The sequence below is a fragment of the Gracilinanus agilis genome, chromosome 1 (genome assembly GCF_016433145.1).
Source record: "Gracilinanus agilis isolate LMUSP501 chromosome 1, AgileGrace, whole genome shotgun sequence".
In the NCBI taxonomy this organism is placed as follows: domain Eukaryota; kingdom Metazoa; phylum Chordata; class Mammalia; order Didelphimorphia; family Didelphidae; genus Gracilinanus; species Gracilinanus agilis.
Genome location: NC_058130.1, coordinates 526565183 through 526580854, shown reverse-complemented (window position 1 = coordinate 526580854; position 15672 = coordinate 526565183). Strand labels below are relative to the sequence as shown.

General features: G+C 34.3%; 1 protein-coding gene across 6 annotated transcripts in view; it reads right to left on the bottom strand.

Annotated features, from left to right (window-relative positions):
* Positions 1-15672, bottom strand: part of NOL4 (nucleolar protein 4) — a 436338-nt gene that overhangs the window by 165471 nt on the left and 255195 nt on the right. For all 6 annotated transcript variants that reach the window (XM_044658027.1, XM_044658025.1, XM_044658028.1 and 3 more), the window contains one exon: positions 11684-11967. In XM_044658027.1, the coding sequence (XP_044513962.1) occupies positions 11684-11967 (284 nt within the window). The remainder of the gene's footprint in view (positions 1-11683; positions 11968-15672) is intronic.

The following is a 15672-nucleotide window of genomic DNA, read 5'->3' as shown; positions in this document are numbered from 1 at the left end:
CTAGTTGGGATTTGTGTACATATATCTTTTTTCTTTTACAAACAAATACTGTTTTTATTAGTTTATTTTTAACTGATGAGTTCAGTGTTACCGAAACATGGCCAAACTCTATATGATAATAGAAGAACCTTTTCTTGGACTGGTTATTTGATTTTATTAGGCCATAATCAATATCAGATTGGCACAGATTATAAAAAGTAATGAAATTCAAAACTGATGGAATTTCAGAGAAATGAGTATATTTATTGATGGTGGTATTGAAAATCAGAATTTTTTTTGATAAGGAGTATGACACTATTGATTAAAAGTTACAAGAACAATCATATATCATATATCATATGCTTTGACCCAATAATTCCAGTGTTGTAAATATATTCTCAATATTATAAAACTGAAAAAAGCTATCTGTTCATCTGTAGTACTATTATTTGTAATTGTAAAATGTAGCAGACAAAATTTTACAAAAAATTATAAAATTTAGCAGAATGGCTAAATTAATGGTAGAATATGAATATGATTGAATATTATATTGAAATTAGGACAGATTATTAGAAGAAACTATTAAGAAACATGGTAATATGTCTATAAAATAATACAAAAGTAAAAGAAACACGGATGCATAACTACAGCTACATAAGGGGAAGAAATGAACCCAAAAAGCCATTCAGCTTTTGGAGAGTTCTAATTAATAAGAGATTTTCCCCCAACATCAAGCTTAATTTTCCTCTTTGCAACTCCACCTAATGGACCTCTTGGGCCAAAAAAAAAAAAAAAATCTAAATCTCTCCTCCACAAGATGGCCCTTTAAATATTTAAACATAGTTAGTATGTCTTCCTATGAATCAGTCTTCTCTTTTTCAGGCTAAACATGCCCATTTTTTTCATTTAATAATTTTTATTTTTTAGAAAAGTTAATATGGTTACATGATTCATGCTCTTACTTACCCCCGACTCCCCCCCACCCCCATGGCTAATGCATATTTCCACTGGTTTTAACATGTGTCATTGATCAAGACCTATTTCCAAATTGTTGATAGTTGCATTGGTGTGGTAGTTTTGAGTCTACATCCCCAATCATGTCCGCCTCAACCCATGTGTTCAAGCAGTTGTTTTTCTTCTGTGTTTCCACTCCTGCAGTTCTTCCTCTGAATGTGGGTAGTGTTCTTTACCATCCCACAGAATTGTCCTGGGTCATTGCATTGCTGCTAGTACAGAAGTCCATTACTTCTACTACAGTGTATTGGTCTCTGTGTACAATGTTCTTTTGGCTCTGCTCCTTTTGCTCTGTATCAATTCCTGGAGTTCTTTCCAGTTCACATGGAATTCCTCCAGTTTATTATTCCTTTGAGCGCAATAGTTTTCCATCACCAGCATATACCACAGTTTATTCAGCCATTCCCCAATTGAAGGGCATACCCTCCTTTTCCTTTTCCAGTTTTTTGCCACCACAAAAAGCGCATGCCCATTGTTTCTAACTGATCCTCATATGACATAGAATCATGACCTTTCACCATTTCAGGTTGTCTTCCAGACTCTTTCCAGTTCATCAGTGTCTTTTTAAATCATATTGTATAGAACTGAGTATAATACCCTAAGTGATTTGCACAGCATTCAATGGAGTTGTCACTCCCTCATCACTCCTTCATGACTGGAAGCTATCCCTTCCTAATCTAGACAAGATGGCTTTGGTTTTTTTGGCTGCCACCTCCTACAGCTCACTGATACTGAGCTTTCAGTCCATGAAAACGCCCTCTTCTTTTCAGAAATGTTATCAATTCCTCTCTATCTTAATATTTATGAAACTATTAAAAACCATTCTTTGAATCCAGACAGTCAACCAATTCTGAATTTGTCTCATTGCAATATAATTTAATCAATCTAGGGCTTCTTAACCTGGCGTTCATACCTCCCCCCACCCCACCAGGGGAGTTAGAATAAATTTCAGGAGAGCCTATGATTTTAAAAAATACACATTTTCATAACTACATTCCAATATAATTGATTCTTTTATAATCCTACGCATCTTATTTTATGCATTTAAAAACATAATTCTGATTAAAGATTCTTAGTTTTCTGCTATGAAGCCCATGAACATTTTGGGTGGGACAAAGTGAACTGCACAGGATAAAGCATACGTGGGCAATGATCTTTATCATGCATTACATTCCATAGTCAAAGGAGCACATGACATAAAAAAGTTAAGTAGCAACCTTTATCTGTTTCTCTCCACAAGAATAGTATGTAATACTTTATAAAAAGTTTTGGGGGCAGCTGGGTAGCTCAGTGGAGTGAGAGCCAGGCCTAGAGACAGGAGGAGGTCCTAGGTTCAAACCCGGCCTCAGCCACTTCCCAGCTGTGTGACCCTGGGCAAGTCACTTGACCCCCATTGCCCACCCTTACCAATCTTCCACCTATGAGACAATACACCGAAGTACAAAGGTTTAAAAAAAATAGTTTTGCTAAGATTTACATAAGCTGTTTCCACAAAAGTTCTCCCATCTGCTAGTTTATGAACTCTGTCAAAAAAGCAAATGTAGTTAGTTTGTAATGATTTGTTCTAGTGAACATATTTTATATATCCATATAATTTATGATTATGTGAATATATTATATATGTATATCATTTTACAATCACTATTTCCCTTTCTGTATATTTGCCAACTTTGTGTTTATTTTTTTCTAGAATTTCCCTACTCATTACAAGGGACTGTATGAAAAAATATCAGTAGCTGAATACAAAATAATATTAATAATAGCATTTATATAGTGCTTAATGATTTGCAAAATACTTTACAAACATTCATCACATTTCACCTTCCTAACAACCCTAAAAGGTAAGTGTGATTATAATTCCCATTTTTAAATGAGAAAACTGAGTCTGAGAGATATTAAATGATTTGTCCAAGTTCAAGCAGCTACTATGTATCAGAGGCTGAATTTAAACTCTGGTTTTCCCAGGTTTAGGCCCAGAATGCTATTTGCTATGCCCTTTATCTACCACTTTATGTCAGAAAGGATGGGTACACAGATTTGTAATGTGTTCCATGCCTATCATCAACAGACATCAATACTCTGATGAAAGCAATGATTAATTGCATGCCTTCAAAGGATAATGTTGTAGCATTTCTCCCTTCTTCTGGCGAAAAGGTAGTGGAATTAAGGTATTAGAAAGAGGCAAATATTTTCAGACATATGTTTGTTTTGCATAATTATACTTCTGTGACTTAATGGAAAGTAATGGTAATGAGTAAAAACCATCAGTTTTAAAATAATTTTTTTAAAAAAGGCAAGGCTTATGCTCCTGAATTTTAGGTCCTCTAGTCTCTGCATCATGGTGATATCTGGGCCTCTATTCATTCTGGACTACACAGGGTTCTGAATTACAATTCATCAGAAAGAAAAATTAGATGAGCTGAGTTACTAAAAAGAAAGCCATTCCAGGTCTATTTGTTTTCAAATATGCTGCTGTTTAGACATCAAGCCTTCAGTGTACTCTTCTTTTTAATTATGAAGAGACTGTCTTTTAACCACCTGGAAAAAAGTTATCAACTATCTATGTAGAATCCACTAACACCTAACTGAGAAAACTAACTGCAAGTACTTTCAATGTGAGAACAGCTCTTTCTTTTGCCAGCCGTAGCACACGTCTGATGAAATTTTAATAAGTTGTTGGTCTCCAAAGTGAAGCTTTGGATGATAGGAGTAGCATGGATTGACTCCAAGGAGGTGGATGATCACAAATCACAAGATGGATCAAATCCTTCCCTCTCCACAATAACTAGTCCTGTGGTGTTTTATCTCCTTTACATCACACCTACCCTCATCTCTCATGGCTCCCATTTCTCCCTCTACTTCCTCTTATTTCTCCCTTTTCCAAAATGGGAACCACTAATCTCTCTTTTTCTGAGCCATATTTTAGGTCTTCAGAGCAGTTGTACCCTAATGCTAACTGGACAACCACAGTAGTAATACAGATGTGATTGAGAAATCTCTCACTCATACCATAACTTCTTTAATTCCCCTCCCAAACGATCCAGAACACCTCTTGGACACCTAACGCATTCCTTAGAAAGAAAGTTTTACTGTCTGTATGAAAAATGTTCATGGAAGCTTTGTTTATTATGAAACAATAAGTGGGAACAACACAAATACAATGAATAGGAGAAATGACAATGGATTGTGATAACTGAATGAAATGGATTTCATTGTTATTGAAGTGACAAATATTGGAAATATAAAGAAAATATGGGAATATGTGAAGAGGTTAAAAATAGAAGAAAAGAGAATTCAAATATATTTGAATATAATACATAATGTAAATATTACATATTATAAAAATAAAATATAATAATGCACATTTAACAAATAACAGCCACAAAATCAAGAGAAAAAAGTATCCAAGTAAAACAAATCCAAGGGAAATTAAAAAACAAAAGATGTTTATATTAGCATACAGTTATTGAGATCTTAATTTTTAGAGAAAATGGCTTTGACCACAAACATTTAAAGAAAAGATTGAGAAATGTCAAAGGAATTATATGGAATTGTATTTATCTTAAACACAGTTTAGAACTAGGAAGCCAAGTATCTTGGTAACTTGGGTTAAAAAAACAAAGAGCACATTAGATGCAGCTTCCTACCTCATAAATATGCTCTCAAAATAATTTTTGAATTATTATTCTTTGGGAATTTCTACTAATGACTCTATTCTGGATTCTCTCTGTATATATAAGGCACTCTTGGTTAGAAAATTGTGCCAACAGAACAGAGTCTTTGGCTAGGGTTACCAAATTGGAAATTGAGGAAGAATCCTTAGGCTGTAGTGCATAGATCTCTGCAGTTTCATAACTAGATTTCAAGAAGTCTATGAATTTGAATGGGAAAAATACATATTTATTTAAATATCATTGCTTTTCTTTAATATCCTATCTTATATATTAAAAAAATATTCTGAGAAAGGGTCCATAGCCTTTGCCAGATGATATGGATAGAAGTCCATCTCATATTCATTGATGGGTTATATATCTGAAAAGTGAGGAACATTTATCAATGTTCAGGAATGCTCAAAAACATATTGATGGTAGGTGATTTATTAATTTTTTTTAGCCACAAGTCTCAGAGCACTCCAGTAAGTTCCAGAGGAGTTGCAAATTGTCATTAATGGAAGGAGTAATCACATTCACGTTACTGTGGATATCTGACATACTTGAAAAAAATCTTGCCTCAGGATAATTTACAAAGTTAAGCAAATAATAGTTCTGGGTCATAAATACTAGGATAAAAATAGAAAGCATTTAGAAATAAAATCAATGAGTTTTTTTTTCCCTCAAACAAAGGCTGTTTCTACAGTTAGGAGGTTTTATTCTTCCTATTAAATCTACATTTTCCAAACAATAGCTTCTGGTCATTACTTTTAACTCTTCTTATTGGCAACTGAGGAAATCTTCCCATGATATTTTGTAATATATTTGTAGGTAGTTATGTCTTCCCTTCATCTTCCTTTGCTTAAACAAAATTTTCTTCTGACTTTTCCCAATTGTTCTTTCTTTAAAGCTTTTGTTGCTCTCCTCTGAACTCTCATATTTCTATTTATGTTTTACAAAGGTGGTGGATGCTAATAATATTATTTAGACACTTTCACATAACATTTATTCTTTAGATTGGTGATATATGCCCATTACCTAGGTTACTTGATACGGAAACAATGCAACTCAGCTAATTCCTGTTAAAGCACTTTAGAGTACTCTGCATTTTCCAAAGCGCTTTAGTATGGTTTTGTTAGCTCTCCTTCAAAATAATACTAGAAGTTAGGTCAATATTAAGCCCAAGAAAATCCAAAGTTTGCTACAGATTTTACATAATTAAGTTACCTTGTTTTCTCTCTTAGTCTACACAGGAGGCTAGACAGAGGTGAATAGGAGTAAAGGAATTTAAAAACCAATAATACTAGGATGATTGTGTTACATGTTGAGCCCTCTTAGATGAAGGTTTACAAAAACTGGGGCCTGCTACCAATACAGATTTGTTCCAAATTATCAAATGTTTTTGAGAACAACTCCAACATAAATATTTTCTATTCAATGTAAGGAAAATTCAAATAAAAGATGAGGCTGAAATTAATAGAACTACCTTGCTTCTATAGGATTGGGGGTGATTTTGGATTGGAATAGGGTTGCCATGGGGCAGTTCTGAACTTGCAGCCTCTTTTATCCTCCCATTAATGGTGAAGATCTGGCCACAGAGACAAAAGGTCCAGGACCCTGTGGTGTTAGCAACAGGGGAACTTCATCAGTTTCCTTTCAACAGTTACACCATGGACAGGCAGCCCTGTAGCCTACACCATCCCAATCATGCCCACAGGTTGTGAGAGAAGGGCGATAGGTACAGAGTATCAATGTCTCCATAGCCTTTGTAGTCCTTTTCTCAGTAGGAGTTTCTGGGGGCAAATCTAGGAGCCAAACTAAGCACTAGTGACAGACCACATTACCCTGCTAGAATTCACTCTCAAGGGCTGGCCACAATCCCAAACCTTTGTCCCACCTTTGATGTTAGGAATCTAACAAGCCTCCTATTAAGTGGTATAAACAAAAATTTGGAAGTATAGGAAAGGCATCCATGGTCTTTGTGGTTACATTTTCATCATGAAGAAACAGGGTGATTCAATGGAAAGAGTGTTGGATTTAGAAATCAGAAAAACTGAATTCAAATTCTGTTATTAAACTTTTTATTTGCATATCCCTAGGAGAACCACTTAATTTTTGGGCCTCATTTTCCTCAAATGTAAAATGACCTCAAAGACCATCTTTACATCTATCATACCTAAAATCTTATGACAGTGAGTGTAAATATAGTAAACCATTACCTTGTTTTATGACATTTTATTTTATGATTAGTATTTATTTCTACATTATTTTAAAATTAAAAGAAACTTGATTTTATTAGAACAAAATACTGAGGATTAGGAACAGGACCTGTGATTTCATTGGTATAAAGAACTCCTAGTTGAGGAAATTCTCTTTACCAGTACAGGTTTGTCCCTTGCTCTGCAGTTTATTGTCTCAGAGTTGCTTTGTGCAAGGTCACACAGTTAGTAGATGTGAGAGGTATGTGTTTTGTCAGCTAAGAAAATTATCAGAATAGAATAACTGGAGATGAGACTTTTTTTGTGGGAAAAAGGTGGGGGTGTTTTTACTACATAATCTTTGGATAACATTATCCTTGAAGACATTTCTGAGAAATATAGAAGGGTTAACTAACAGTGAGGTTCTATAGTCCAGAGCCTTAGCAGGGATGACCTTCTATCCTTGGGCAAATCCAGGCCACATTCTCAGCTTTAAGGATGCCCAAAACATTCTAGGTAGGGGACGAGTTCAAATTGTAAAGGAAGACATTTTTGAAAAACCTCAAAAGACAGTATATCTCCTTCAAAATTTTCCTTGGGAACAACAGTGAATATCACTATTATTATCACCCTCCCTGAGCCTCATAGCCTTGGACGTCTCTTTGACTCTGACACTTCTCTCCAAATTCCATTCCCCAGATCTAATCAATCAATTTCCAGTTCATCCAAGTCTTCCTGTGCCATGATCTTCTGATTCAGTCTTTCCTTTCCACTCTTAGTCCCTTACCCTGATTCTGGGCCTGAATCACTTTACACTTCAATTGTTTCATTAGCCTTCTGGCTAGCTCCCTTCTCAAGTCTGCCTGGCACACTGCTGCCAAAGACTCATCTACCAAAAATACCATTTTCTTTACCTTACCTCTTACAAAAAATCTTAAAAATTTTACTTTACTGCCCCCATCAGAACCTCGTCCATACTACTTTCTCTCAACTGGCTTTCTATTATTTTCCCAACTTCATCTTGCTGGAGCTTAACATAGCTTCAATCTTCTTACATTTTCCCAAATATATGTTGTTTCTTTCCATCGCTGGCCTTACCTCAACGTGTTATTTCTATCTTGAATATCTTCCGTTTACTCTTGCTCTGAAAATCCTAAATCCTAAATTTTATTCAAAGTACAAACTCAAGACTTCCTGGACGAAGCTATTTCTTGCCAAATCTATTCTATCTTTACTTTGTCCTTTGAATTCCCTCATCTGTGAGCCTACATCATACCATCACATATTTGTTTATATTTTTTACTGGGTATAATTCTATGCTTGCCAAGTTACATGTGTTTTTAATACATATTTTCTACATAAACTAAAGAAAGAATGGATATACACATGCACATACACATATATTCTATGTCTCCTACCACACATGAAAAGATGGCAGGAAGGTTCTGCTATGGTGAAAGAATGGTATATAGAGAGAAAGGAGTTATTTGTGGCCCTGAAGATTTATCCCATAAAGAGGGTTACAGATTATGATTAAAATCTCAAATTTCATATCAAAGTAAACAGAAGTCCAACTCAAATTTTTGAGTTAGAAATGAGATACTTCATCTATGACTAATTTATATGAAAGCAAATCACTCTAGTCTATATCAGATTAATTTGATAGATTGGAGAATTTAAGGGCAGCTTCAATTCTAGAGCACATTGCAACATCTATCCAGTTACAAAGATAGAAAGCTGTAAGCATTAGATAAGTAAGTTTTCCACCTCTATTTCAGGTTGAAGCAGATAAAAAGAACAACTAAACTCCAGTCATTCCCCAAGATTATCAAGAAGAGTTGTGATACATAAAGAGTTTAGGATACATAAAGTCATAACTTTTTATATCCCCAGCACTGAGAGCAAAATTCAGGTATGGTTCAAAATCTGTTTATTCCAATTTTCTACAAATGTGAATTTAAACCTAATCATTAACCAATCTTCTTCCCTTCTTCCCTCTTTCCCTTCGTCCTTCTCTTTCTCCTATGCCCAAAGTGAAAAAAGGAATGAAATGGAAAGTAAAGAGGACTAAGTATGGAAAAGAAAGACCAAAATATAAGCAAGACAGAGAGACGCAGAAAGAGAGACAGAGACAGATTCAGAGTCAGACAGAGACAGAGAAAAAGAGACAGAGACAGAGAGACAGTTAGAAAGAGATACAGAACATTAAGGTAGCAGATAGAGGACCTTTAAATTCAAGACCTGCCTTTGTCAAGCCCCTGGGCAAATCACTTTCCTAACCTCTCCAAGCTTTAGGCACTTAAGACAATAAGTGCCAGAGGATGTGTGAATCTGCATTGTTAAAGAGAATTTCCCTACCTACAAAGTTCTTATGCCAATGAAATAAAGAGTCTAGTACTTATATGTATATGTGTGTGCATTTGTATTGATGCATACACATGTATAAATGCATGCATACACATACACACAATATTTGTATTTCTGTAACTCCAGTTTGGACACACCCAATTTGCCTAACAGGGAGGTGTCTTTGAAAAACATTCAGATTGTCTAACAAGGAAGCCTCTACATCTCCTGGCATGTGAGGTAGGGGAGGGAAGCCTCTTTTGATTGATTGCCTGTGTCTGAAACTGATGAGACTGGGCCAGTTGTTACACCTTTTTGGACTGTTCTTTCTTATGCTCTTCTTTGACCACTTCTATTGGCTCCATTCAGAAGGTGAAGGTTTCAATGAATGGTGGTAGGAAGGAAAAGGACCACCTTTTCATTCTCTCTCTCTCTCTCTCTCTCTCTCTCTCTCTCTCTCTCTCTCTCTCGCTCTCTCTCTCTCTCTCTCAGCCTGGCTACCTCCAAGAAATGTGCTTGGGGGTATTTGGTTGTTTTGTGTTGTTTGTCTCAGTTCCAATTCTGGCAGTGATGCCTAGAGCAGGAATTCAAGCCATGATGACCTTGGAGCCAGGATTAGAGGCAGGATACTAGTCAGTAACTTGGAACTGGGACTGTGTTCTATAAGAACAAAGCTAAACTATGTACCTAATCTTCTTCCCCTTTCCAGAGATGGAGTTGATCCAAAGATGAAAGGGATGATTATTTCTCCAACATATTGAAGGAATAAGTTCATATATTTGTGATCATACCTTTTGAAGTCAATATTCATTTGTAAAAGTTAATCTGATGATAGGAGCTAATGGAATTGGGGTGCAGGGGACCATGCCTTATGATACCTTAAAACAATATCTGTGGGAGCATTCCCTTTTTCTAGGGTAAATAATATAAACAATAATCTCTCCAAAGTACTGGAAAGCCCTAGGGAGAAGTACAAATACAACAACATGGACTTTAGGCAGTAGGTACAGGGTGGTCTATGATATACACATATACACACAAACATATATGTGTGCAATATAATATATTTGTATAAACTTACACATACACACAAACATATAAATGTTGTTATTTAGTTGTTTTAAGTCATGTCCAACTCTTCATGACCCCATTTGGGGTCTTCTAGGGAAAAGTATTAGAGTGATTTGCCATTTCCTTCTGTAGCTCACTTTATAGAGGAGGAAACTGAGGCAAAAAGGGTAACATGATCACAGCTAGGAAGTGTCTGAGGCCAGTTTTAAATTCAGGAAATGAGTCTTCCTTACTTCAAGTCTGGCACTCTATCCACTGTGCCACCTAGCTAAACCACATATATGTATGTATGTGTGTGTGTGTGTGTGTGTGTGTGTGTGTATTGCCTTCATTAAATCAAAGGTAGAGGAAGACATTCATTTCAGTGACTCAAATCTTAAATTAGTTGTTGTCTTAGTTCACCCAAAGATAATGATATGATTCAAATCGTGTAGAGAATGAAAACCTGTTTATTTGACATGTCTCTACATTAAGACCTTTTTCTTCCCAAAGACATTTGAGTATTTACTAAAGTATCAGTAATAGGTGTGTACCCCAGGCAAAAGAGCCTATGTGTCTGATGGTATCTGGGTGAATGGCTTCAAAAGGTTTAAAACAAATACCCTAAAGCAAGTGGAGACAATTTTGGCCAAATGAAAATTTAAGAAACCTTGACAGAGCCTAGAATAAATCCAATACTATATAAGATGTTAGACAGACATGTAAAAATCTATTTCAAGCTGAGAAACAACTCTAAAGTCTTACTACTAACAACTCATATTCATTCAGAAAATTTAATCCTCTTGTAAATTACAGCATGATTATTAAGTTAAATCAGTAGAATGAGACACACAAAATCACTGCCAAATTTCAGTTCTTGTAAGTAGTTGTTTAGCATTTGGAAATCTTTGAAAGTCAGTCTTATAACCAATACATAAATAAGGTAATGAAAATCTCAGTATATGGGATCTTTGTACCTTCTTCATAATACTTAACCTTAAAAATTATTTTCTTTACCCTAGTTGATCTGTTCTAACTTTCAAGCTTCATCTTCACAATACAATGGAGCCATTTTTCCTTTTTTCCCCTAGTGGAAATTGCTGAATAAAGTTCTCTGGGACTTTTAATTTCAAGAAAATTTGGTTACACATGAATAATTTGAGAGAAGACAAATAATTATCTTAGTAGGAACAACTATAGCTAAAATGAAAAATTGGCGAGAGCATATCAGTCATGTGCTTCCAACACAATGAATTCCCACAACACAGAAAAGGTTCTAGCAATGAAAAAAATTCTGTAAACTCCAAAGCTCCCAATGTAAGAATACCTAAAAAGTTTTGCTTGAGTAACAATTCTGCCCACTTTTTTGCTGCACACTTTTCATTTTAATTTATGAATCATTTAAAATATTACACATAGGCTCTGGTAATTATGAAATCATTTTACCTTGCTTCCATTTTCTCTTGCCTCTCGTTCCATCTTGAGGTCAGAAATTAGAAGATTCTTATATTTATTTTTGCCATGGCTGCTGTGATCTTCTATTCTGTATTCTGAAGTCAATTGGGCAGAGAGAGGACTGTCACTCAGGTTCAGAGGTTGCTCATCTTGCTCCAGATTTGTTTTGCCATTACTGTTTGTGTCTCCCATCTCCCTGCAGTGTGCTCCCCCTGAAGCAATGGAACTAGGTCCCACAGTCTCATTGCCATTAAAGCTCTCTGCAACTGAATCATCTGTTGAAAAATAAATGATGGTGCTGCCATTAGTCTCTCTAAACAAAACTGAATTAATACATTATGAAAATAATATAATACTATCTATTATTCTTCTAATGCCAGAACTTATTTCATAATGAAACTCAATGCATCATTCATTAAATACATGCTTTGTGCCATGCTCTGTGTTGGGGTTGCAAATTTGAATGACATAGTCTCTACCCTCAAACAGCTTATAATGCAATAATAGCTTGCATTTATGTAGCACTTTATAGTCTGTGAAGTATTTTTTAAAAAAATATTATCTCATTTTTTCCTCACAACCTGGGATTGTAAGTGCTATAATTATCCATATTTATAGATAAATAAACTGAGGCTTTCTGAAAGTGGCAAATAACTTATTCAGTCACACAGCTAAGAAGTATTTGAAGCTATACTTGAACTAAAGACTTCTGGTCTTAGATCTAGTACCATTGAACCAGCTAGCTGCCTACCGATGCAGTGGGAGAAATTGAAAAAGAGGGATCACTTAGACCTAGACTAGGCACAACCTAGAAATTATTCAGAAAGGTGGGGACATTTGGGATTGGATCTTCAAGATTTTACAAGGGAGGATATATTCAGTTGAGGTGGGGAGAATGCCAAGAATGAATACAGCATGTACAAGAGTATAGAGGTAGGAAAGACATTATGTTTCTTGGAGAATGATGAAGAAATGGACCTTGAGTGCTGAAGGTATAGATGTATGATAAGTGAGAAAAATGTTACACAAAGGTCATATAATGAATATTAACAAGGCATGTAGAAGAGATGATAAGAGAGTGATTTGGCTATAAAATAGGCATTATATTGATAACTAACAAAATATGAGGAAAAATGTGGTATGAGGAGCAAATTCTATAAGGTTTTAAAAAAAACACCTTAGGAATGCAATTAAAAAAGGAATCCTATGAAAATGTTTGTCTGAAAATGTGAACTTCTCATAGAGTAGACTCTTCTAGTATGCTTTGTTTTTATTGAGTGAAATGAAATATCATTTTTCCCATCAATTAAATTAGAGACAAAACATGATGAGTCAAAAGAGCACTGACTTTGGAGTCAGAGAACCTGGGTTTCAATATTGGCTGTACTATTTACTTTTTCTGTGACTTTGGGCAAGTATTCATTTTGCTTATACCTTAATTCAGAAATTCTTAAAGTGTAGTCTGAAGAATCCTGAGAGTCTCTCTCCAAGACCTTTTGAGAGGGTCTGTGAAGTCAAAATTATTTTCTTAATGACACTAAAACATTAGGTGCCTATTAAAAAACTTCCCTTTTCCAACTACATATCTGTGTGATGTTGGTTCTCTTCATCCAAAATAATATATCACAACAGGCTGAATGCAGAAGTAGATATCAAGATTTAGCTGTCTTCTATTAGGCCAGATATTAAAGAGATCTGTAAAAATATGTAAAATGATGCCACTCTTCTCAATAAATTTGTTTTATGTTGGAAAATAGATAGTTTTCATTAAAATATTTTATTGTTTTTTAATGTAATAGGTTTATTGCTATTTTAGTTAATAAATAATATATTTTTAATTTACTCATTTTCATTTTTAATAGTCTAAATTTCAACAAATATAACTCTTATAAACAAATGTTCTTTGGAGTCCTTGATGATATTTAAGAGTGTATGGGTAAACTAAGACCAAAAAGTTTGAAAATCTTTTCCTAAGTTTTAGGTCATATAATGTCAAGAAGAAAGACTCCTACCCCCTTATATTAGACTTGATTTGGTAATAGTAATAGATTTAAGGATTATCAATATTTTGATTTAGAGTGATTAGTATAAGTTCAAATACAATTAACACAATCAGATGATTTTATGATTTTATGAGGATTTCTAACCTAAGCATGAACTGCTTCCAAGAGGATTTCTAACCCCTCCCTGGTTTGTACTTTTCCTCTATTCATAAGATGCTGACAATCTGAGTTTCGCATCCTGACATGGTGCAAGCATGCACACTCCTCCCATTTTGGAAATAATCATCTTTCCCAACTCGATCAGATGAGGCCTGAGGTAATGGTCATCAGCATTTCTTTATAAGGGTATTATCTTGTGAATCAGCTTTGTAGTTGGGTTAACAGTTTCCAAAAAGAGTCAACCTGATGCTGCGTCTTGTGATAAAAGTCATAATCCTTGTTTGGAAATATTCACTTTGTTATTGTCTTGGTATAAAAACCAGATCTTGCTTGAAGGGTGGTGTCTCTTGCTGGATTCTATCTATGTAATGCATGTGCAAGAGAACATTTTATTATGAAGACTTGGCCCTCTTCTAATAAAATCTAATTTTTGCCTCAACTTGGAGAATTTTTATTTTAATTGACTTTATTCACCTAAATTGTTTATAATTTTTCTGCAACAATAATTTTGAGTTAGGGGAGACATTGAGATCATTTATACTAGTAAAGCACTATCATTTTAAAGTTACAGAAACTGAGGTCTCGAGAGGATTGATGACTTTATCAAGTTCACACAGAAAGAAATAGTTCCAGGATTCAAACACATCTGATTCCAAATCCTATGCTCTTTCCATCATGTCATGAATTTTCTCACTTGTAAAAAGAAGGGGTTGGATTAGATTACTTTTAAATCCAGCTTCTAACTCTAAATTTATGAGATGTAAAGAACCTTGTAAAGGAGTACATTAGACTTTTAAGGTCTTTAACAAAAGAATTCAAATAAAGCAATTCCAATTATATACTATAAGGAACTGGTTTTGTGAAACAATCAAAAGACTCATGCATTCATGGGACAATTATCCTATTGCAGATTTCACTGTCCATAGGTATATTTAAATTATTCTGTATGAGAAAGAATAGTACAGAAAACTAGGCAAAACTTGCCAAAGGCAGAGAATAAAATACCTTCTACACGTAGAAATTGCATAAGTTCCAAACACACTTTACTGAAAGTATTACCTACCATTTTGGAAATACAGAATTAAGGAACTAATTTGTATAGAAACTAGGCAACTATGTCACATATTCTTTATGAAAGTAAATATCCTGTATTAAGGTAAATGAAAGTAGTTTCCGATGTGGAATGGAGTGAATTTTTTTTCAATGAAATCAAACAAAAGAAATTATACATATATATATTTATAAAATCAAAGTCTTGCCATATTTACAAGGGTACATAAAGAAAAGCTGGATTTTACATCTTCATACCTAATGTATTCAAGGACCTATAAAATGTATTAATTATAAAGGGAATATAATTTTTTGCTTTATTATGTAAATATCCCTAAAATATTTCAAACTTTAAAGTAAATCTATAATTAACCTTAAAACAAATCTAACTCAATAGTCCTGGATTGAACATATATATCTGTTTCTTAAATGTGTAATCACCCTGCATTTGTAGTAAATATATATAGTATTTTCATGGAAGATCAAAATTACCATCTTTCAGAACATTCTTTTAACAAAAGTGCTATAATTGTAATTTTGCCATGAAAATATAAATAATAATGGAGAAAATATTTTTAGAGCTAGTTGTTCATTCCAGATGTTACCAAGGTAACAAAATTCAACGGCTTAGTGTATTTCTTTCCAGGGTAAATCGTGAGGAATAAATGAATGTTTTAATCACTTATGACCACATGTATAGTTACAAGAGTTATAATTTAAAGAGAAGAACCAATCCCATAACAAAATGTCATCATCTTATGAATGAAA